This window comes from Haliotis rufescens, unplaced genomic scaffold (assembly GCF_023055435.1).
Source record: "Haliotis rufescens isolate VD_foot unplaced genomic scaffold, xgHalRufe1.0.p SCAF_17, whole genome shotgun sequence".
NCBI lineage: Eukaryota > Metazoa > Mollusca > Gastropoda > Lepetellida > Haliotidae > Haliotis > Haliotis rufescens.
The window spans coordinates 17,593,371-17,618,198 of record NW_025963857.1 but is presented as its reverse complement, the minus strand read 5'-3'; the positions used below and the strand labels follow the sequence as shown (position 1 = coordinate 17,618,198).

General features: G+C 39.1%; 3 protein-coding genes across 4 annotated transcripts; 1 reads left to right on the top strand and 2 right to left on the bottom strand.

Annotated features, from left to right (window-relative positions):
- LOC124137976 (enoyl-CoA delta isomerase 2, peroxisomal-like) lies at positions 1–4,155 on the top strand. The gene is made up of 4 exons (XM_046504448.2): positions 1–403; positions 724–881; positions 1,695–1,827; positions 3,030–4,155. The coding sequence occupies exons 1-4, from the start codon at positions 219–221 to the stop codon at positions 3,280–3,282; spliced, it is 729 nt and encodes a 242-aa protein (XP_046360404.2). The 5' UTR covers positions 1–218; the 3' UTR covers positions 3,283–4,155.
- Positions 4,156–7,637: 3,482 nt separating this feature from the next.
- On the bottom strand, positions 7,638–10,386 carry LOC124137975. The gene is made up of 3 exons (XM_046504446.2): positions 9,556–10,386; positions 9,210–9,319; positions 7,638–8,173 (listed from the first exon to the last, which is right to left on the bottom strand). The coding sequence occupies exons 1-3, from the start codon at positions 9,581–9,583 to the stop codon at positions 7,850–7,852; spliced, it is 462 nt and encodes a 153-aa protein (XP_046360402.2). The 5' UTR covers positions 9,584–10,386; the 3' UTR covers positions 7,638–7,849.
- Positions 10,387–19,010: 8,624 nt separating this feature from the next.
- Positions 19,011–24,757, bottom strand: LOC124137972 (COX assembly mitochondrial protein 2 homolog). Of its 2 annotated transcripts, none has more exons than XM_046504443.2 (4): positions 24,601–24,757; positions 23,637–23,743; positions 22,844–22,915; positions 19,011–20,387 (listed from the first exon to the last, which is right to left on the bottom strand). In XM_046504443.2, the coding sequence occupies exons 1-4, from the start codon at positions 24,608–24,610 to the stop codon at positions 20,304–20,306; spliced, it is 273 nt and encodes a 90-aa protein (XP_046360399.1). In that variant the 5' UTR covers positions 24,611–24,757; the 3' UTR covers positions 19,011–20,303. The 2 variants fall into 2 exon arrangements, with proteins under 2 accessions (XP_046360399.1, XP_046360400.1); XM_046504444.2 differs by having other exon boundaries at positions 23,637–23,740.
- Positions 24,758–24,828: the final 71 nt, after the last annotated feature.

Below are 24,828 nucleotides of genomic sequence, written 5' to 3'. Positions count from 1 at the left end.
GCTGAGTGCGGTGTTAAACAACCAACCAACCAACCGCACTTAAATGGTTTTTGAGAAAATGTGTCCCCTTTGACGGAAGGAAGGACGGGCGGACGGACGAACTCCGTTTCTATATTCCCCGCCCAATTTCACGGCGGGGAATAATAAACTACAAAACGTCGTCCACACAGCTCGCATTGTCCCACATTTTGACCCCGAATCTGGGTCACTAGCTATCAATGTCACAGGGCACAGGGAAGGCCAAAGGTCGATGGTGTTACAAAATGGCGCACATGTTCAATGCAGGGATAGAGCTAACCTTCACAGGTGACAACATTGCTATTTTACGAATGCGAAATGGGGAAAACAGAATTGACAGAATATTCACAGAAGCTTTCAACAAAGCGCTGGATACAGTAGAAAGGTAGGACACCTGTCGTGTTGCCCGAGTGAGTACACTCAGTATTTTCACACCGAAGTATTTCAACATATCACGTGACGTATATTCTATCTTAAGCATCGCATTTCATCGTATCCCAATGGCTTGGATCGATGCGCATGATGTCAAACACTGGATTGTCTGGTCCAGACTCAATTATTGACAGACCGCGGTCATACAGAAGAATATTGCTTGAGTGCGGCGTTAAATAACAAACAAACTAGGATGTATATTCTTAACCGGAATCCTCATGGCGGAGATGTGCTCATACCAATAATTTATAATTATTATTTTTTTATGTATAGGAATTCCGACTGTCGGGCCCTGATAACCACAGCGGAAGGGAAGTTTTACAGCAATGGCCTGAATCTCGACTTTCTGAAGGGGAAAGAACGCTACTTGTTTGGTCTCTTATGTTTGCGTGTGTTGACGTTCCCCGTCGTCACTGTCGCCGCTATTAACGGTGAACAATTACCTCACTGTTCTCTATCAACAATCAGCGTACAGTAAGGAAATCACACAAGTAACTGGATAGCGTTATCGTTTGTAACGAATTTGTTTGTTACCCAATTAAAATTCAGCATCAAAGTAACAAAATATTGCGTGATCAGATTTAATGTACAGCCTGAAAAAATAAAAAATCAATAAGTAAACGAAAATATATACAACCCAATTTCGCTGCATGGGAACATTCGTAATACATGAGAATATTTAATTTCACGCTTCAATATCTGTGCTGCATTTAAACTAGCTCGTGTATTCGTACTGGACGGGCATTTTGTCCGATTTTATATCGTTGTTGCTCGTACATTCGTATTGCACGTACAGTTTCTGCGATTTGATCGCTGTTGCCATTACATTCGTAATGCACGTGCTTAAAATACATGTATTAGCTTAAAGTTTACATAGCAGAAAGTAGGTCAGTTAACTGTCAAATCGTATTTTATCGTGTATTGCCACACATACTTGAATATTCATGGCAAATCGATATTACGTAGCATTTATTTCATAATATCAATAAATGACTGAAATTGACCCCCAACCATAACTGAGAAAGATATACTATCGCTTAATATATCCTTCCGCGGTGAGGCGGTGAAACGTCCGTTTAACCAATTAGACTGGAAAGTAAAAAATATATTTTATGACAAATATTCCTAAATAATATGTCCTCTCGAATCATAAAAGCTTGTTCTACTGTCCTGTTTTGTTTTAATCTCTAACATATCCCAAGTGTGCGAACACATTTGATTTTGAATAATATATTTCCTCGAAGGTCACGCGTTTGCTGGTGGCGCGCTGTTGGCCTTGTATCACGACTTCCGGGTCATGCAGACCAAGCGCGGGTGGATCTCACTTAACGAAGTCTTCATCAAGGCCCCACTTTCTGGAAGCATGCCATTGATCAGGTACGTTAATGCCTGTTCTTGATATGTATTTGTGATCAAATATTACATTTACCTCAAAACTATTTCGCCCGAGGAAGTGACAGTTTCAGGCCCAACTAAATAACGTCCGGGAGCGTCCGGAAACGCCCGGAAGCGTTCGGGAACGTCCAGGAGAATGATACTAAATAATAATGAATATTCTATATAATTTTTAAACAAACGTGTCTGTAATTACCATTAGGTTCGTTTTTTGGATAAAAAAACCCTTCCGACCTATGAAATATTTCTTACCTTGTTACTTGTACTTAGTAGTTTGGTTTCCCTTCGCTGTGATTTATTTCTTTGTGCGCCATTAACACTGGATATTCTCACGATCGTACCAAACTTAGAAAGACATGTTTTACTGACTGACTGCACTGCAATATTTAACCCCCAGACGTCTGATGAAACCTCCCGGACGTTCCCGGGCGTTAAGTAGTTGGCCCTGATAATTTCTACCGGAACTACTTTTAGTCAGCCTCAGTGGCACTATGGGTTTTTCGAGTAAGTTTATGGGCTGATCGTTATACAAATACGTAATAAATATAATGTTACTGTTGAAAATATAAACTTTGACAGATATCGCGATGTAGTAAATATGTTATTGACAAGAAAAACCAACTATCCTATGTACATCTATAGCTGAATGTATAAGCCATATGATTCTTTGTTTGGTTCAAACGCAAGTGCTACAATTATGACTTTAATTGTACACATAACAACAAGTAGACCCTAGTTGGGTAGTACAGGCATATGTAATTACAATTTCAATATTTAATTGACTGTGTGAATGTTGTTTAACGCGTCAATCAGCAGTGTTCCATCCACACTCGGGTGTTCGAGTTTGGGCCAGACAACCCAGTGATTGCCGTGAAGTTAGAGGATATTTCGACGCAGTGGTAACTGCGAGTTTTGTAATTGGTGTCAAGCAATGTCATTTCTGGGCTAAGCGGTGTTCCTTTTCTAAGATCGACATTTCCGAATCGAGGTGGTAAAGAAAAAAGCTGTAACGTTAGGAAAGCTGACACCTGATTGGCTCAAGAACCAATGCATTCCTGCTTTAGATTGGGCGGTCAAAGTTTGGGTATATTTGAGCGATGTATATTTGAGGTGTCCTCAGATCTTCATGCTGAGGTATCGTGTCAGAGTATGTAACATCATGTCAATAACCCTCTTGCTTCCAGAGCTAAACTATCAGGTCGGGCCAGTCACGATCTTGCTGTCTTGGGCAAGAGGTACACAGCGGAAGAAGCAAGGGATTATGGGATTGTAGATGTGGCCTCTTCACCGGAAGACCTGATGTCGTCTGCAAGGTCACTGGTCAATCAATACACGTCGAAACAGAAATATGACAGAGACACCCTAAAGGCCTTTAAGGAGGACTTGTACAGAGAGGTTGTTGACGCTTATTCCTCGCTCATGAAGTCAAGATTGTAATAGATCTAGCACATTGTGTGTGTGATTCTGACTATGATTATGTTTATATACAGAGGTACTGAATGCAAATTCATTCGTACTATTGCAAGGAAAGCATATTCCCGGGTCAAGGGGGTTAATTGACTACGAAAGTCCAGTTAACTCCCTTGAAAATGCAATGAAAGTGATTTGGAAGTGATCAAACAAGAACATTGTGTTCCATTACAAGTACAAGAACTCTGTTAAACAGGTATTAATTCTCCATGGAGAATATTGAATGTGAGCCCCTCGTCCACAGTGGGTATTAAACCTCCACGGAGAATATTGAATGTGAGCCCCTCGTCCACAGTGGGTATTAAACCTCGATGAAGAATATTGAATGTGAGCCCCTCGTCCACAGTGGGTATTAAACCTCCATGGAGAATATTGAATGTGAGCCCCTCGTCCACAGTGGGTATTAAACCTCCATGGAGAATATTGAATGTGAGCCCCTCGTCCACAGTGGGTATTAAACCTCCATGGAGACTATTGAATGTGGGCCCCTCACTTGAAATTTCAAGATAATGAGCAACCTCGAAATGAGTTAGTATCTTGAATTTTCAAGTACGTATCTTGAAATTTCAAGTTATGTATCTTGATATTTCAACATAGCATCTTGACATTTAAAAAACAAAAACAAACAAATGGCCCTAAAAGGCTTGTATGAGTGTCCATGCATTCTTTTTAAATCGGCAGTATTAATTCAGCTCTCTTTTTTTAAGAGAATATGGTTTCAACAGCCGATCGGTAATCATCATACAATAATGTGATTACATATATTATACAGAAGTCACTGCTATATATTATATGCAGTCCCTCTCAATGCAAACTAATGTAATAAATTGGATAAAATTATGTTATTATATTTTGATTTATGTTAAATTAAATTTCAAAACTCCAAACTGAGAATACAGGCTCAGCATAATAACATTTATAATTTGCAGCCACGACGGTCTTGTACAGACAATGTACCTCTCTGTGAGCAAGTGAGAATAAAACAATTACATCGCAATGGCAGTTTTGCAGCAACATCGCTGTCCCCAGATGACAGTAAAATGGTAGAGAAACTATCCCGGTTTGAGTATAAAACAAACCAGATCAAATTTAAAACACATCATTATTCAATAGGCTAAGTAGTATCAACTAACACGTGAAAATTAGTTAGAACCCATACTTGTCGTAAGAGGCGACAAACGGGATCGGGTGGTTAGGCTCGCTGATTTGGTTGAGGGATGTCATCGTATCCCAATTGCGTGGATTGATGTTCATGAGATCAATCACTGGATTATTTGGTCCAGACTCGATTATTTACAGACCGACTTCGAAAAGCTGGAATATTGCGGAGTGTGGCGTTATACAAACAAACAAAACAAACAAAGTAGTATCAACTATAAACAAGCTATAGACCACCAGCAACGAAGACAAGGTCACCTTACTGGGATACATGGGGACTTACAGTGCCTCTGCTTCCTGCAAGATTCCCGGCCCCAGCCGGATGTATGCCATCACTTCGGATATCAGTGGTTGTACTTCTCATATCAAGGTATGTAGAGCCAGGGAGGGATTTTGGTTCGACATGGCTTTGAACAGCCGGTTAATTATATCCCAGTGTGTCAGCTTGATGTGGGAGGAAACCCGAAGTGATGCGGGTCTTAAAAGTTTATCCACTTTGATGAAATCCACGAAGCATAATCAGGGCGAATCTGGCTTTCGAATCCACGACCATGGGTTCTGGTACACCTTTGAGTTCGATCACCGGTTGTGTCATACCAAACGACGAATATATGGTACTTGTTGTTTCCCTGCCTTCCGCTCGGCATTAAGGGGATAAAGCGAAGACTGGTCGGCTTGGAGTCAGTGTTCTGTCTTTGAGTTGGACGTGCGTTAAAACTGCAGCATGGTATCTCAGTGGGCTAGCACTATAAAACCAGCATTAGTCCGGACAAGTACAAGCAACCAAACGCACATATGCACGTTAGCATTATAAATGCAATAATCTTGAACGCGACGCTTAACCCCATTTTACCTCACCTCACCTCACCGGGTCATATCACAATTAAAAGACAGATGAAACAAAGAGATTGAGAGCGAGAGGGTTTGGTTTAACAGTATCCATCTTCCCTAGGCAAGAGAGTTAACTGACTTTAAAAGTCCAGTTTCCACCCTTGCCGAACTTGGTTGGAATTCCTGGGCTCGATCGTAGCGCCACCAGTGGTTATTACGAGTTATGTCCCTTCTAAGCCTCTCCTATGGACCAATCAGATTCCATCACTTGTATTTGTTTCAAACAAAACGGTGGCGCCCAGTCAAGACGATCTGATCGATAATCAAGATCTATGTTGTGACACGGACGTATATACATATGGCTATATATATTCTATATACGTCTTTGGTTGTGATAAAACGAGTCTTACATCGCGAAGTGCATGAAATCACGCGAGCAACTTTTTTTAAAAACATGAAAATGTTTGGAAAATATCTGTTGACAACGAGTTGGCGGTGCACATGCTTTGCCAATCCTGCAATCAACCGAAATCTGCGCGACAGTTTACGAACCGGATTTCGATTTCGTTGCGCGATTTTGATTGGACTATGCATAGACTCGTTAGTCAAGCCACATTCTTACTCCATAATACCAGCCTAGTTCGGAAAGGGCGGAAACTGGACTTCATAGTCAGTTAACTCACTTGCCTCGGGAAGATGTTAAGTTACATCATGGCGTGTCAGATTCATGTGGGAGGAAATCCCAAAGTTGCATAGGTGATGGACGTTTACAAGCGCGGGTAATGTTCTGACAAAAGAAACATAATTCGTTTCGAACCCACGGTCACACCGAAAGGACGCAACTCTCGACATAGACAACTGAGCCACCCGTGTCCCACATTGCCACTACCATGGGACAATTACAAAACACGTTATTACATAATATATTCAGTTTCTGTTTCTCAACATGAGATGAAACAAAACCAAAGTTTAGATGGAATTAATTTTTTATGCGATTTTTGAATGTCTTCTTTATGTGTACCTCCTCTGTGGTCTAGTGGTACAGCGTACGCCCGGAGAGCGGAAGGTCCCGGGTTCAATGCCCGGCCGCGTCATACCAAAAGACGTTAAAAGATGGTTCTTGTTGTTACCCTGTTTGGCGCTCGGCATGGGGCTAAAACAATGAGTGTATGGGGCTAAAACAATGAGTGTGCGCTCGGAGTCGGTATATCATGTCTGAGTGGGTATTCATGTTAAACTGCGGCATGGTATCTCAGTGGGCTAGCACTATAAATCGGCATCAGTCCGGACTAGTACAAGCAGCCACACGCACACACGTGCATGCACGTCGCTTTTAAAGTGCAATAATCTTGGACGCGACGTTAAACCCAATTTCACGTCACCTCTTTTTTTGGAATAATATTGTCAGCGGTGCTTAACTTTTTTCCAGGACTATATTATTTAATTTTATTGACAAAGCGTTACTCTCTATTCAGGCCATCTGAATGGAAAAGAGAGGATTCTATGTACTAGAACTACGGGGACTACGGGTCGTCCTGTCAGAAAATGATATGGCGCTATGTATGGTAAATGGGGTGGGTGGTTCGCTCAATCATTGTATTCAGTAGCGGTTAATCTGATACATGAAATAACTTTTTAAACAGGTTATTTTCAGAATGATAGTATATGATATCTTACCACTGATACAGGCGGGTTAGAATAGGTCTTCAGCCACCCACGCTTGTCGTAATAGGCGACTGGTCAGACTTGCTGACTAAGGTGATGCATGTCGTCGTATCCCAAATGCGTGTATCGATGCTCATGATTTCAGTCACTGGATTGTCTCGTCCAAACTCGATTAGTTACAAACCGCTGCTTTATACTTTCAAGTGAGATATTATTTTTTTTCACATTAAAATTAACTCCATAACGTGAATCGAACCTGCAACCTCTTATATGGTGTTCAGTATTGCAACCAACTGTTTTCCTATGTCTAATCTTCAGTTGTAAGCATGATGCATGTGGTCTTTCTCTCGCAAGCTTTCTGTCGAATTCCCTTTATACTGCGACGCACTGTATTGTTTCACTACAAGGTATCCCGATGTTGTCTTATTCTTTCTAGTATTTCTTGCATTCAGACGGTTCATAACTCGGATAACAACACTCCTCCCTTTGGAGTTAAAATGTAAACCCCCGAGGTAGGGAGATGTCCGGAAGACCGAAAGCTTCTGACCCTCGGGCTTTTCCCTCGCTCTCTGTTTTACGTTTTCAACCCAAACCTCGGAGTCGTGTTTTATCCTTAACATAAGTTTTGGGATATTTTGCATCATAGGTGGGTGCACGGCTATCTGGAGGGGAATCTAATAATCCGATTTCGGTTTAATCAGGCTTATGCTTTCCTCACCGTCCTACATATTTCATATTCACGGTTTTATCATGAAAAACATACAATATAATATCCATGTATGTCATACAATAGAATTTAATAAACCGGTCATTTTTTTACAAACAAATAAGTAACAAAAGTGTGTCATCTATATGATTCAATGTTCAGAATATCAAATTATTAACAGCCGCACATATGACAGAGGACGCTGACATCTTCACACGGCACATAATTTGGAACTTTGTTTACAGTTCTGGAAAGTCCTTCAAAGAAGCTGGCCACTGTTCCCGAGGATGAAGGGAGATCACTCTGCATGGCCTTCAGTTTTTGTTGTTTTCTTTTCATGACGCGGTCGTTGTACGTGCTTGTTTTCTTCTCCTTCAGTTGACCAGCCAGACCTCGGAACATTCTTATGAGTTCGAGCCTCACATGGCAGGGGTAATCGTAATCCTTTCGATTGAAAAAGTTGAGTAAATCCTCAAATCCTGCCGGACTTTTCAACAGCTGTGAATGGAATGTAGAAACTGTTTAGTTTGTGTGGGTTAAACTGACTTCCGTTATTTATATTACATTATTCAGAGATGTTCATAAATGACCATTTCTCTTACACTTCTCATTTTCACCTGCGACAAGTCAAATTACATTCGTGACCAACTCATGTTATTCTGGGTTCAGTGTTGCGATTTGGATTCGTCTAAGCGCAAACTGCTTGTCGTAAAAGGCAACTAACGGGATCGGGTGGTCAGGCTCGCTGACTTGGTTGATGCATGACATCGATCCCAATTGCGTGGAACGATGCTCATGATATCAATCACTGGATTGTCTGGTCCAGACTCGATTATTTACAGACCGCCGTCATATAGCTGAAATATTGCTGAGTGCGGCGTTTAACAACAAACCAAAGCGCAAACGGGTGTAGTTAAAAGAATTGTCAACTCGTTGCATAACAATTTACGTATATTTCTCCAATGTCATATATATTCCAGATGCTATTTAACACACATCGGGACTTACGGTATTTATACAGTATGATTGAACACATGTTACTGTATCGGGTATATTTGTAGATTCAAGACATGGGTAAAATCAAAAACTATTCCTGAGGGATTCTTTGATGGAAGTAATTGAAGTCATACGCGCACTCTGATTGGTTTGTCGTATTTTCGCACATAAAATTCGTCGATACGGGGACGAGTCTTCTTGCAGGTAACGGAAAGAGTCGAGTGGTGACGAATGGTCAAATTTGTGCGCTTTTATTTCTATACGCATTCGCCACAACTCGCATGTTTCCGTAACCCACAATCGGCTTGTCCCGGAATACGACGAGTTGGTCACGAGTGATTTCTTCGATCAGTGGACCTCACGTTACGCTCTTTGTAACCTGACAACTAAACCTCGCCTCACCATGAACTTTTTATATCTGATTCCTTTCATAACTAGAGAAAAATATTTATTACAACTTGTACCTACCGGTACATAGAGAAATAAAATAAAAAGTATAAATTTTCATCTGATTTAGAATAATACAATAGGCCCCTACCTTCTTCGTTATAAGGAAGAGTTGGGAGATACCAAGTCTGTCAATGATTCCTGAACTTCCTGGGAGTGACTTCAGAGTTTGGTAAAACCCACCCAGAACAAAATCCTCTTCTGAAACACAAATATGGTTTTTATTCTAAAACCCATACAGGCTTTTCTCTAGTGTTCAGTACCACACAATTGACAAACACGTCACAATACCCTGTGATGGAATGTGTGAAGTTGTCTAAACCCCGTTACTAGACTGTAATAGCAGAGACAGAGTGCACATAGAGTGACATTTATTTCAGTTATTTTATATAATGATTATTTGACCAGACGGCAGCTTGTCTGCTAGTGGAACTTACGGAGTTTTCTGATGGCTGACAGGTTCATTGTTGATCACTAAACGAGTTGACACTCAGTAAAATGTTAGCGAGACTGCAGTCACGAACGACACAGGACGTTGTGGTGATTGTCTTGTGGTTGTCGAATGCAGGTGACGTCATTACTCTATGAAGTCATAAACGCTGTCACGTGATTACAGCTAACACTCGAGGCTCCTCAATGCGATATCTCGTTCGCGGAGCTCTGATATATTTTCTCGTTATACAGGTGACCGATCAGCGCTAAGAAACCTCATGTTCCAGTCGGTTGGGATCAGCTCACCAGGGTAAGGCTTGAGGGAGCCAAGAGTCTCAGAGCACTTTCTCCTACACCTGCCAAAAGATTTGATCTTAGATCATTTGTTATTGAATGGTGGCACAACAAGCAGGACATTTTGGAAGTATTTCATCTTGACTGGACTCGACCTTCCAACATTATTTGTTCACATTAAACCAATCAAATTATCAGTATTGTCACAATTTCATGCCATATGCCTTTGTATTTCATTTAGACATATTTATGAAAACGAAAATATTTAGATAGCCAACAGAGACATTTTATGAAGGCAAAGAAAAATTATATTTCTTTATGATATAACAACTTGTATTTCACCTCAATGTCAGGATTCTAATACAGAAAGTCTAGTATTAAAACTTTTGACTGCTCGTTAGCTTTGTAACAATGCCATCCGATATGTGTATATAATACACCGACACTGTATATTCGTTTTCACAGCAGGCATACAAGGCTTTGTTCAGCCCAAAGTCAATTAGACAGCCAGGGACGCTATACTTCTACAAAGCCAAGTTTAACATGACAAATGTTAATGGGAATATTAAGAGGAATTTTCAATCTCATCATGGCCTACTTGTTCATGTTGGAAAAGCGGTTCTTGTGGAACAGGCACGTGAATACTTTGGTATCACTGATGACAACACAGGTTTGAAGAATATTCCTGTTGTCATCAACCTATCTTTGGAAGAGAAGACCACATCGTCAGAGGCAGTTTTAAGAGCTTTTCTTGTCGACTATGGATACCTTGATTTTACGTTCAAGGATTCTTGTGAAAAAATGTCCATGATGTTTCATGTAAATGCTGTTGGTACAGTGGTGGAAGAAAAGTCTCAGTTTGAACCTGATGAATTCTACATTTATTGCCAGCAACTATCCCACTGGGCTCTCCATTTAATGGAGCTTGATGACACAGCCAAAGAGGGAGACAGTGATAAACTAATCCATAATGCCAAGATGAACATTCCATTCTTTTTTGCCCATTCTTCACAGAGTAAATATTTTGTGGAGAACATTGACTTTCTCATTAAAGTCTGCTTCTTGCTCTCTCCGATGATGAAAGAACTTGTCCTTGACACAGCTTGTCCTTGACAACACCAAGGGAGGAATTTCAAATTGTGTTGAGGCTGACCTAGCGCTGGTCAGAATAAAGAATCAGAAGGCGCTCAGACAACTTGGTGCCAACAAGACCAAAAACGCCATAACAGGTGCAGCAAGTGCAATATTCAAAGTTTGTGACAATCTGAGGATATCTCTTGGTGTCAAACGACAGTCAACCAGACATTCCAAACGGATTTGTATTTCTCAGAGTCAATTAAAAAAATCACTAAATGAATTGAGGCCATTTCATTATTGTGCAGGAAGAAAGTGTCATGGGTTTAAGGTCATTGTATCATCCCCGTTCAGAAAGTTCACAAAATGTAGTCTTCCTCAGAGTCCAAGATAATGTGTTCAGAGTGATGAAAGGTGATGATATTGACATGGATGACAGGTGTAATCAGTCTGATGATACCGGTGATTCGGTTGCTGCTGATGATGATGGCGATAGTGATGATGAACTTCCACCTGTGTAGTTATTGTCAAAATATTATACTGTGTATTTAGTGTGACAAAAATGTTATCAGCGGTAGAAACTAACATGTTTAGTCCACTAGTCCTGATAATGATAATGATATAGCAAAACCCTTTAAAATGGAGATTTTCTACTCGTCCTTATGATACCTTAACTATTGGGCAGTTTGGCAAGGACTACATGACTAGTGACAATTTCTAACGCTGGTTATACTAATCCCTAATGATAGTGATGAGTGACTTCCACCTATGCAGATAGAGGAAAAGTTTGAAAACGTTTGCCAAAACTAGGTGTTGAAGGTAAGAAAGTAATAACATTGTTGCAGACTTCAATTAAATTTCCCTAAGACCACAGGACTGACTACTTGAAAATCTTACCAGTCCTTGTCAAAAGTTGTCAGTCTAAAATAGAAGATGAAATTCACTTTTTGCTTGTATGTATTAGATTGTTTTCTATTAAAAAAGGTACACCCCTTTCAAGCATCTTAGTCTTCATAAATTTATCCTAAACATAATGATCTAATGTATAACTTATCCTTGTATATCGACACTTATATTTTATTTTAGGTTCTGAAGTGTTGCGATCCCAGCAATATGACAAACTTGAAACAATCCATCTGTTAGCCTGTAAAAATGCAATTGCATGAGACAAGTCACTTGAAATGATTAAAGAATTAATTACGTCATAAATATGATTGTATGTAACAATGAAAGACATGTAACAAACCTATGGCCTAACAGCAGTGAACAACCAATAGAAGAAGTGAATACTATTTTATGCATATGAGCCTTAATAGAAAGGCTGTCTTGGAACTAGAGGATAACTGAAAATATCAATATCACATTTTATATTATAAAATTGTCATCTTTAAGAATACGTCTATATTTCACAGAAATAATTTGAAAGATTTTAAGCTGTGATTTCAGTGGACATATTGTACCAACATATCTCTTGGTTGTGAAAAATTATTAATGCTAAAATGTACTCTATATTTAGGAGAGAGACATACTATGTTTTCAATGTAGAGCTAGGTTACCTGTAGATAATGGCGCAAAATTGAAGTGGAACCCAATGCGCATCTCGACATTGAAAACACAGTATGTTTATCTCCATTCTACAATGACTAAATAAAACGCGAACTCTTTGGTGTTAGCAAATATATTGAGTTAAGCAGCATGAGTTGAGTCCACTGTTTTGAGTGGGTTGGCGATCTGAATTACGGAATCACCGAAAGATATGACGTCACATTCCAAAGTCTGTTGTCCCCAAAACTTAAATACAATTCTCTTTGAACATTTATATCATGTTGGTTTTTTTACAAAATGTATTGCCACACATCCTTTGAATATTGTAGTAACCGCAATTTTGCATTTTGTAATCTATAATTGTAGATGTAATTATTTAAATATGCTTACCGATGATAGGCTCTTTTTAGTAGAAGGGGTTCATTGTGATTTGACAACCTATGATTGACCAATCTGAATCGAGTAATTTAAAAATACATGGTAGAATTTCTGTTCTCTTGCTTTAGAGAAAGGTATTGTTAAACTTATTATCAATTGCAAATTAACTGATTCAATTTCATCTATATAAAAAAATCACAAACTGGCCAAGTTAGGCTTTATATCTGCCCAAGAACAACAGCAGTGTTAACAGAACATTATGCTAACAGATCTGTTCTGTATGCAAATCTTATTTAAGTGGATTGAAATGTGTGATAGCCAAAAGCTACACTATAATTCCATGATTTAGTAACATTTTCTCACATAATGTTACTGAAGTATATGTACCACATTCTTACATTATTCTACCATGAGGATAGAAGTCCAGTGAAGTACATATTTTGTTTACGATAAAATGCTCACGTGGTCTAGTGGTAGAGCGTCCGCCCGGAGAGCGGAAGGTCCGGGGTTTGATCCCCGTCCACGTCATACCAAAGACGTTAAAAGATGGTAATTGTTGTTACCCTGTCTGGCGCTCGGCATTAAGGGGCTAAAACAAGGACTGGTTGGCTCGGAGTCAGTATACTGTGTCTGAGTGGGTTAAACTACGTCATGGTATCTCAGTGAGCTAGCACTATAAATCGGCATCAGTCCGGACTAATACATGCAGCATCACGCACACACATGCATGCATGTCGCTATATAAGTGCAATAATCCTGGACGTGACGTTACACCTCACCTCACAAAAGTGTAACAGGTCTGCCGTTGTCAGAACATGGCAGATTCCGTATCACTATGGACTTTCTGAATGGTCAATCACCTTGTGAAACCAGATGTTGAGAATAGTCGCATGCACATCGCTATATAAGTGCAATAATCCTTAACGTTAAACCCAAGTTCACCTCACCTCACCTAATAATGGAAAATATTGGCCAAATGTTGGCCAATGTTTGACAATAGGGCCATGTTGTTGACAGGACCAACATGAAATTACTGTGCAAAATTACATCGGACCAACACTATCTTCCAACATTGATCCAATATCTTTGTGTTTGCTTGGTTCTTTTTCCGCTTTACATATATTAACATGGCTATATTATTATAAAGGAGGTCAAAGATATATCACATAGCTACAATAATGGTGTGTAACTATGTTTGAGAGTTGCAGAAATGTTGAGCACATCCGTTTTCTTCAGATTAATTACAGCATGAGCTACATTTACAGCAGAAGCGACATTTAACGCAGCACCTACATCCTTTTGGACTTGTCATTTTGTTCAAATCCAAACACATTTGACATAAATGTTCTCATACATGATGTTGTTTTGCAGTATTCTTTGATATCCTGTTGTATGCCTGGCAGATTGGCTTTAATGTCATTGTTATCAAAATAAGAAGGGGCTTCAGCTTGCCGATTTCTCCGCCCAGCTCTGCCGATTTCCTGAGGTGGTGAGGTGAAATGGGGTTTAACGTCGCGTCCAAGATTATTGCACTTATATAGCGACGTGCATGTTTGTGTGTGTGTGTGTATGTGTTGCTGCCTGTACTAGTCCGGACTGATGCAGATTTATAGTGCTAGCTCACTGAGATACCATGCCGCAGTTTAACATGAATACCCCACTCAGACACAGTATACTGACTCCGACTCCGAGCCGACCAGTCCTTGTTTTAGCCCCTTAATGCCGAGCGCCAGACAGGGTAACAACAAGTACCATGTTTTAACGTCTTTTGGTATGACGCGGTCGGGGATCGAACCCCGGACCTTCTGCTCACCGGGCGGACGCTCTACCACTAGACCACGGAGGCGGTCCCGATTTCCTGAAGATATCTGGAAATGCATCTGGGCGGGCAGTGAATGACTCTTGTTATGTTCACAGTGTCAAAACCCATACCAGCACTAGATGTTGCTAATATTAGTCTAATTCTGGGGTCTGGTCAGTAATTTCCTTGTCTTGGGTAGAATATAAACATGAATACCCTGATGCATGAATTGTTTGTTAACCAAACATTTGGGTTATGTAGCGAACTGCTTCATCCATGCATTTCAAAGGCAGAAACATGAGGGTCACTGGGTACAGATCAGGATTGGCATACAATTTGTCAATTTCTGGTACATCAATATTTTCAAATACTCCAACATCTCCACACTCATAAATACTATCCTTGCATATTTTGGAAAAGTAGATGTTTGGGCGATCCGGCACTTCCTGGATTATTGCAGGATCAACCATTCCAAGAACTGAAGGAAGTCTTGGCAGTTGTAGAACAGTCAAAGTTCCACTCAAACCAATGAACATGGCATTGGTGAATATGGCTGGCAAATTCTTCAGGGAATGATACCCTGTATTAGAAGATTAATAATGTTAACTTTTTATGCTGTCCCTTTATGGCAAAAGACAAATAACACAACTGAAATATGTTTAAGTCAAATTAATAAAGAAGGTAAAATTATGGTTCATGTACTAGGACAGACTCTTATTACTTTATGAGTATTTTAATTGTAACTTCATTACAATGAGAATAAATGTGTTTAAAGTCCATTATTATGTTTGTTATATTTTAACATTAACATGTTTGGTTATCTTGCTATTACTTAGAGTTGATAAATATTTAATCAAACAAATCATTGTTACTTGACATTCTTCAACAACATGACTCTCACCAATGAACACTGCCTTGATTTCTTTGGTACAGAATGCGGTGTCTCTTAACTCATTCATCCCTCTTAAGAGTCCCTCTGGATGACACATGATGATGTTGAAGTTTGATGACAAGACATCTGCCATACAACTCTCTCCATGAACAGTGCACACCTGGAAATATTTCTATAGATTAACTTAGGCAACATCTTTATAATATTCGGTAATTCGGTGAACATACTCGTATGTATTTTTGGCATGTGCGTTTTTATGGTTTGGAAATCAAGACGGTTAGGATATTTAAATATTGTAGGTTATGCATGTACATCATGCTGTCATAATATTGTTACAGCTGATTAGACGCCAAGGGTGAAACATGACTCGCTGTGGGGTTGTGATCGGTTTTAATCAGAGATTCAGAGATGTAGACATGTAGAAATGAATGGCCCTGAAACAATAACAGAATAGTAACGGTCATAAATTATATCAATGACACAATTATATTATCACGCCATGGGAGATAATCTCCCGCCAAATACAACGTTTTGCCCACATACTCACAATAAAACAATATTTACACATGGCGTTGCTCGGCGATCGAGTCAGAATTAACCATCGGGAATCTGGAGAAACTTCTGGGAAAATTGCTATTATTGTCAAAAGAAAACTATGATATACTAAAGCACATTGTCTGACTGTGACGTAGCTACGGCATTTTTTAATTAACAAGTTTTAGCAACTCGGGAGATATAGGCCTAATTAATGCGAAACAATTTAGCGAGGACACAAGCCTAGCACCATTAGCACGATCAGTTTCCATATCCTTACGGCTTGGAACCTTTTCCCCAAATTAAAACAGTTGGATTTAGCCGAAATATGTACGAATTGTTACCATGTTTCGTGTTGTCGCAGTGTGAGACTCTAAACAAACGTGACGTCTCACGGACTAGGGTAAGAGTAACTTCCCTTTGATTAAGGGCAGTTACTCTAGTGGACAGATTGATGGATTGCCGCGAATATTGTTTGGGCAAGTGTTGTTTTGCCTATTTGTAGTTGGGGCGGTCGGGTAGCCTAGTGGTTAAAGCGTTCGCTCGTCACGCCGAAGACCCGGGTTCGATTCCCGACATGGGTACAATGTGTGAAGCCCATTTCTGGTGTCCCCCGCCGTGATATTGCTGGAATATTGCTAAAAGCGGCGTAAAACCATACTCACTCACTCACTCACTTCTATTTGTAGTTACGCTACTGTAAAAGAAACAGGTTTGGGGTGTAACCATATTGACCGTTATCACTAACCTTCTGACGTTACATATATTAATGCGCACTTTTCAGGAAAACTTGCAATGTTCAGGTAATGTTTTTGAGAGATGGAAAGAGATTTTTCGAGCACAGAATTGAAGAATGACATTATATGAGGTTATCACGCTTGTGTGTTTGACGATGATGAATATACTATATTAGGAATATACACTATGTATTCAGCTCGCCAAGGCTGGCTAAATACAATGTTTATTCCTAATAGAGGATATTTACAATCACCAAACACACTCGCGTGATAACCTCTATGTTTTAGTTTCTAATATAAACATGTTTTAAGGCCATTAACATTCCACAATTATTTGTGTTTGTAATTGAACATGTGAATATAAATTCATTTATTTCTTGTTTTTGAAAACCAAGGTGACGTTTTCGCCTGGCAGTTGGGGTAATCTACATCTAACATGTACTTCTTACACATCCTGCTCACAATGGATATCATTCACTGTTACATTCATTTATTATTTCGATTTCTACCTGTTCTACCTTTCGACTAATTTTTGTGGTTGTTTAGATTGTTGGGTCTGTGACCTTCTTTCTCAATAACTATACTATCGACTAATGTTCCTAGTAGACAGGGGCTTCCCAATGTGTCGCCATATTTCTGTGGATGAACAATTTTTAAGTCACTTGGCACTAATTGGTGAATCACTGAAACACTGTATTACGCGTTTCTAAACCTACTTCAACCAGTGAAATTCGACATCCATGATTTTAACAATGACATTATATGATAAAGTGATTATTTCAGTATTGCCAATATCATTTAATAGGAATATAAAATATGTATTCATACTGCAACTTATTTTCCTGATATATAGTGATTATGAGGAAACAAACTTGCCTAATAATCAATATTTATTCATTATCTTAATCGTTTTCACAAAGCGGGAACAAACCTTTCATTAAGTTGCATTTTAGGTCTATTCAATGGAGCTTTCTTCTGTCAGTAAGTTATGTGAACTTAATCTCATTTAGTTTAAGCTACTACATTAGTTCAAAAGTTTTCAAAGGTCAAACTAAATCAACAAATTAGAGCCCTGCACCACTGAACAAAGATTTTCCACATTTGCTGGTTCACATCTTTTAGCCTTTGTTTGAATATTTTCTTATTCATAACTTTCTACGATAACCAAAATAAAAGGAGTGTAATCGACTCTCATCTAGCTCTATGGGGATCTGTTAAAGATAAAATCTGATGCCAGCTTCAACTACTAGTATACACAAAGAAAAATGTTACGCACACCCCTATTTCTGAACCATGACAAATGGCAAATATCATGGCATGGGATGACTGACCACAGGAGCTGGGTGATACCAATGTCATCGGATAGAACAGCTGTTTCAGACCAGTACTTGTTAAAAAGGGTTATCGGCGTATGAGACGAAGAAGGTCCCTGTCTTTGCGATGTGTCATCACAGGAGGTCTTCTGGATCTGGGACGGTCCTGTACATCACCGGTCTGAGCATGTTTCTCAACTAAACGACTTAAAACAGTGTGGTGATACCCCAAATTCCGACCAATGGCATTGCAAGACATACCATGCATGGCACGTGAGCTTTCGTCACGCATGACTGATTACATCATTTCGAGAAAACATAATTCTTCCCGTAATTATATCTTTCATGACTTACAAATATTGGGACCATACAAAAATGAAATATATTAGGGTGTGCTTAACCCTTTTCTTTGTGTATATAATACTTACATACTATACCTTCCTTGTAATATTATTTCCTAATACTACACAACAGTAATAAGCAGTTAACAAATAAGTGGCCACATGCTTGAAGTGTACTGATAGTGGGGAAAACCCATCACTCCAGAAATAGCAGTTGATCTGGTCTTCTTCCTGGGCAGTGTCCAAATTATCATGAGTGTTTTGTCACTTTGGAGGTATTAAACAAGCAGTGGCGGATCCAGAAAGGGGGGGGGGGGTCATGTCCAAGCATGATTAAAATATTGATTTGGTGTTAAAGTAAAAAAATCAATACTGGTTTACATATTGTGTGGAATTTTGTCCCCACTGAAGTAAGTGGAATTCCCCCCTTTTTAAAATCCTGGATCTGCCCCTGACAAGTGTGATTTGTTAATACTGTAACCCTGAAAGTAATGGCAGATTGATGGAGAGAATGAATGTTTTCCAATGAAACAGAAAACAGATACAATATCAATATGAAAATGTCTTTTAATGTTTTATGTGACTTTTTATCAAAAGGAAGTTGGCTATACATGGATATATTATCTATAAAAACATTCACTGTGGCGGATATAAACTGTAATTACATAAGACAGTCATGTACATTCAGAGAAGGCAAGCTAGAGGATGAAAATTCTGTTGTTCAATCCTAAATTAATATTATTCCAGCCATATAACAGCAGGCTGTATATAATTTAGTCTGGACTAGACATTCCACTGATTGATATTATAAGCAATGTCCCACGTTGTGAGGTACAAAGTCAACCAAGTCACAAAGACTACCATCAGAGTCATTGTCACCTAGCAGGATAAGCATTGGTTGCTGGAGGCCTACTCTAACACTGAATCAACATGAGTTGGATGAGGAGAGCAGGGGCCATATGCACAAAGCGATCTTAGCACTTAGATGATGCTTACTCCCATACTTTAACATAGGCTTACAATAGTCTTAACACTAAGATCGCTTTGTGCAAGTGGGCACAGGACTGTGATGATGACAAGAAATCTTCGTTCTTGAACCACCACACAAAATAATGCAAAGATCTTCTGAATAGACTAATGCTCTCATCCAGCTAGACTGTGTCAATCTAAAGGCCAGAAGAAATGTTGTGTTTTTAAATCAACATAATTGACGTTTCAAGAGAGGAGGCATCAAAGTCTACTTAATGCCTGTTCCCATTATTAGATATTTAATTCCCCTTATTTTCCTCTTCCCGGGGCAAGCACGTTCACTAGCCTATATCAAAGCCTAGTTTGATAAACAAGGCTAGTGGACGCTTTTACCCCCGGAAGATGCATTATTTTATATATAGGCATTTCTCTTTGTTTACAGTAACAATAGCCACTGGTGGCACTATGACTGAGCCACAAAATTCCAGCCTTGTTCAGCAAGGGCAGAAATTAGACTTTTACAGTCAGTTAACTCCCTTGCCTTGGGAAGATGCATAATGTCTGGGGGAAAGGCCAACTGATCCTGGCAAGGCTAAGGGACACAACTCTGCACAGCAAATGTGGCACCTCATACCTCTGGCCCGTCTTTCTCATAGCACACATCCAAGAGTGAAGAAAGCAATATGCACTAACCCTCCCAACCAGTCTGTGCACAGTTGATGGTCTGAAGCACAATATCACACTGTGATTGATACACCACCTGAATACGTCCACTCTTCAAGGCTCTCCTGAAAGTTCACATTTCACCCAGAAGATACAGTGAACAGAAAAGTCCATAACAAAATATTTTCCCTTTGTATCTAAGAGTTCTGTTGCTACTGTGACTGCTCCGGATTCTGTTGAGTACGCTTTTGGAAACTTCTTGATTTTGCAAAGTTAGCTTCTTGTTTCTTCTTCCTCTGAAATTAAATTAACAATAAAGTTGAAATGAAATCATTATTGACACTACCAACAGATTGATTTCAGAGATGACTGGACTTGTTTCAGTTCCCAACCAAAGAATCATGAAAGCTACGATTTTTGAATTTGCAAGGGATAATAAAATTTATTTACATCTGCAAAAGAATGAAAAGGGAACATTCAAGACCTGTTGAAATGTAGTAAATATGCTGTGGTAAAATACTGTTTACAAACATATTTTCGTTTTACTTGTTTTTAATTGCTGTGTGACATAGTATGATTTTTCAATTCTCATCATGATCCAATCAATGAATGCAATTTCAATTCAATGATCTATTGTTACACTTTAACCAGTTCCCTCAGTCACTGCTGGCATTTTCAAAAGCAATGGGACTGTACACCAGAGTTCCAGATAAGCTGCATATCTGCGTAAAATACACATCAGAATGCAAAAATCAAATCAAATCAAAGCGTATCCAATACGCAACGAACATTACAAATAAGCTACAAAAATAAAACTTGTGCGTATCATCAAAATATTGTGAAGTAACCCTGCGTATTCGATTAGCAAATCAGCAACTTATTTTGAAATTATAGAAACGGGCATTCCGTCAACCTTGCCAAACTCCACGATGACAGTTACATCATGATCATTTGCCATCACACTTTCTTGTGGAAGTATCGTGGTATTTTTGAGTCCTATAAAGCTCTCGAACCCACACGACACCAGTTTGCAGGGACTAGAAAATAGTGTTTTTAAACATTTAACTTAGATACCTACATGTGTAAATAATAGTGGGTAACAGAAATTTGAATACCCAGATAGAACTACTGATGCCCAATGATATAAAAATGCATGGGTAAAATACCCACAACACCAAAAGCTTATCTGGAGCTCTGGTACACAGAAATTTCTGTCTAGAATTATACAAGCTGAAACCCCTTTTATTTCTGAACTTCTGAGTATATTAAAGTGTCTTGTTCTTAACAGGGATAGACACTGCCACTACTCCATCACTATCCAATACAGCCACAGCCTTGGAAAAGTCTGGATGGACTTGTATACCTACCAAAATATAGTTACAGATATGTTACATAAACCTCTAGTCATAAATGAGCAGTGGACCAGTCACATGTTACTCAAAGGGTCAACCTTGCGAGTCCAGGTGGTGATTAAAGACAATTTTGAATCTTGCTGATTTGAAACTATTTCACTTCCATGATTTGATTCACTAAGAACACATAATTAGAGTGAGTGAGTGAGTGAGTGAGTGAGTATGGTTTTACGCCGCTTTTAGCAATATTCCAGCAATATCACGGCGGGGGTCACCAGAAATGGGCTTCACACACACATAATTAGACAACATTCACCAACTGAAACTTATATGAAGTCAAGCATTCTCACTAAAGGGCATGTAAGATTATTATGTGTCAGTAGAGATTGTTGTAAGTTTGTAGTGTTTGTCAGTGGCAGCAAATGATTGAAGCACTAGTAAAATGTCAAGGGCTTGTGTCAGGAAGTGCGTGGATGGTAGAGTTTCTTCACCTGGTTGTTGCTAACAAACATGGAAGGCTTGATCATTTGAGAAGTATCAGGATGGGACAGTTTCTAGAAGGCTGGCTGTACCAATGTAAGTGTGACACGAGGGTCGAGGCATTTTATGACCTGACTAATCTAATTGAGAAGTGCGGATTGGATCTATAAACCTACTGCCGCTTGTTTTCTATAGAATTGTAGGTATCTCCCAATCTCAAGGTAACCTTGTGAGAGGTACAACCTTCAAGTGAGACCTGCTGAGAGGTATTCCATTTGAATTGTAGGACCTACTTGGAGGTTTTACAATTTAATTATAAGACCTAGTTTGATTTTTGACTAGTTAAGTCTTCAGCAACCCATGATTGCTGTAAAAGGCGACTATGCTTGTTGTAAGAGGCGATGGGATCGGGTGGTCAGGCTCGCTGACTTGGTTGATGCATGTCATCATATCCCAATTGTGTGGATCGATGCTCATGATTTCAATCACTGGATTGTCTGGTCCAGATTTGATTATTTACAGAATGCCGTCATATAGCTGGAACATTGCTAAGTGCGACGTTAAACAACAAACAAACAAAATTGTTTCCCCTGAAAATTCCATGATGTTATTTGAACAAGCAACCTCACATATTGTGTTGAGCATTGTTACCTACTGTGCCATCTGGGCAGGTGAGAAATAAGAGTTCAATCTTATATGTCAGGACTTCATTTGTGTGCATGCAGCACACAGTCTTTGTCTCGCACGCGTTCATCGAACTCCTTTAATACCCCGACACACTGTATTGTTTTACTATAAGGTATCCCGATGTTTTCTTACTCTTTCAGGTAGTTCTTGCGTTTAGATGGTTTATAAATTAATTAAAACACTCCTCCTCAGTCAGATTAGATTAGATTAGTTAGATTTATCATCATTCTTACCTCTGCCTTTAAGCACCTGGTCAGTGCTCTATCCAGATCATTGCAGTGTCCCATGAATTTACGAACTGGATGCTGAAAGGTAGATTCAGAATTGAGTCAGCTTATAAAATAAGTTTGATTTAAACTCATTTCTTCAACTGTTGCTACTAATTCAGACTGTTGTTCAATTTGGAGATAGATGTACAGTTTTATCAATGTAGAGCTAGGTATCCTGTAGATTCAACTGAGTTAAATTTAATTTGGAACCAAACATGCAGCATCAGGTGCCAAATGGTAAAAATAAGGGCAGTTAGATCAACAGATAACATAGTTCTACACTGAAAACATGGACAAAAATTAAACTAAATATGAATTCTTTGAAGATAGTGAAGATATCAAGTGAAGTCCGATGTAATGAGTTTGCTGTCAATCTCAAGACTTAAGGAACTACAGATAAATCTTCAGAAAAAAAGTATGACACATTAAATGCTCAAACATTGCTTTTTTAAAAACATTGTACTTTTATCGCATATATGAGAGGCACTGAAGCATGAAGCACCCCGCTCTGTAAGCCAACATTAGGTGGACATCCGTACAGAAAATTAATCAAGCCGTGCAAGGCTTAGTTTCACACCAAACATCACTATTATGACATCACATTGCTCATTGTGACACAAAAAATATATGATGTCACTGTCAGATATAGATAGGCATCAAATTTCAAGTTATCTGTTGTCTGCAGGCATATTAATTTGGAGACACATTAATTTCAAGATTTGCAGTATTTAATTAAAAACATAAAAATACTACTCACATCAACATGACACTGCTGGAATGCATTTATTATTTCATTACATTCAGCAGAATGAAGATGAGATGAGAGATCAGGATGCATCTCAACACTTGAATTATTGGCTCCTGCTGAAACAACAATTAATATACTAAATACAGGATATGTATAGATTAGAGCCCCTGGTGTCTAATCGCTAAAATGAGTTAGGGTCTGAGGCGTATATGACCACAGTATAGCCACCTAGGGGACATGTGTTCAGGTGTTCTATGGTCCAGCATTAGAAATTGGCACAAGTCCTGTAATCCTTGCCATACTGCCCAATAGTGGAGGTATCATAAGGACTACTCGAAATGTGCAACTTTTAAGGGTTTTACTATATGTTATAATTATAAGGACTAGGGGACTGAAACTGTTTCTACCACTGTGGTCTGTTGCCAATTCAAGTCAACGGCAAACATGCCGGGCTGGCCAACTGGCAAAAGCCTAGTCCATCTTCGAGTTCACGTAACTGAACTGAAACAATTTGAATGAAGTCATATGTTACAAAAGTATGTAACTTGGTCATGGTCACTTAGATGCTCTTCCATGAGTAATTCTGGTGATTGTATATGCCACCATACCCTCATGCATGGGATATCGTTCACTGGATTGTCCGGTCTAGACTTGATTATTTACAGGCTATCATCATATAGCTGGAATATTGCTGTATGTGGTGTTAATAAACATGATAAACAAACATTTCGTAAATAGCCCAGGCCAACTGAAGTTAATGACAACATATCTCTTAACATGCAGATAATGATTTAATGAGGCTCCTTGCTGGTTGTTGCAACATACACTATGAATTATCTAGTATCAGCTAATATGGGACAAACTAAAGGTTTTTCTAACTTATGTTCGATTGAAATTAGAATGATTACTTTTCTGGAAACAAAAACCTCAAAAATCCAAAGTCAAAGACAAGTGACCAAACCCGAGTAAAGACCTTTACACATAATCTGATATTTGTGGGTAAAGCCTGTGTTCCCTGCAAATTATCGGACCCGGTTTGCAGGCTTTTAGGATGATGGTCCCCGAATAAAGCATAATCACGGGCTTAATCATCCCAATTAAATATAAAACCGTTATCACCACAAACAAGATAAAAGCATGCACGTTCTTACATAAATAGCAGACAAACACTTCCTGTGCAGTTGGCTTGAAACGTCATTCC

Excerpts from the sequence above, each read along its gene's own strand:
- LOC124137976 (XM_046504448.2), top strand. The coding sequence starts at position 219 with ATGTCACAGGGCACAGGGAAGGCCAAAGGTCGATGGTGTTACAAAATG. Across the intron at positions 882-1,694 it reads CACTGTCGCCGCTATTAACG|GTCACGCGTTTGCTGGTGGC; the intron begins GTGAACAATTAC and ends ATTTCCTCGAAG. Across the intron at positions 1,828-3,029 it reads GGAAGCATGCCATTGATCAG|AGCTAAACTATCAGGTCGGG; the intron begins GTACGTTAATGC and ends TCTTGCTTCCAG.
- LOC124137975 (XM_046504446.2), bottom strand. The coding sequence starts at position 9,583 with ATGAACCTGTCAGCCATCAGAAAACTCC. Across the intron at positions 9,320-9,555 it reads GTCAGCCATCAGAAAACTCC|AAGAGGATTTTGTTCTGGGT; the intron begins GTAAGTTCCACT and ends TTTGTGTTTCAG. Across the intron at positions 8,174-9,209 it reads TCTTCCTTATAACGAAGAAG|CTGTTGAAAAGTCCGGCAGG; the intron begins GTAGGGGCCTAT and ends TTCCATTCACAG.
- LOC124137972 (XM_046504443.2), bottom strand. Across the intron at positions 22,916-23,636 it reads TCCAGCAGTGTCATGTTGAT|CATCCAGTTCGTAAATTCAT; the intron begins GTGAGTAGTATT and ends TCTACCTTTCAG. Across the intron at positions 20,388-22,843 it reads CCAGGTGCTTAAAGGCAGAG|AGGAAGAAGAAACAAGAAGC; the intron begins GTAAGAATGATG and ends ATTTAATTTCAG.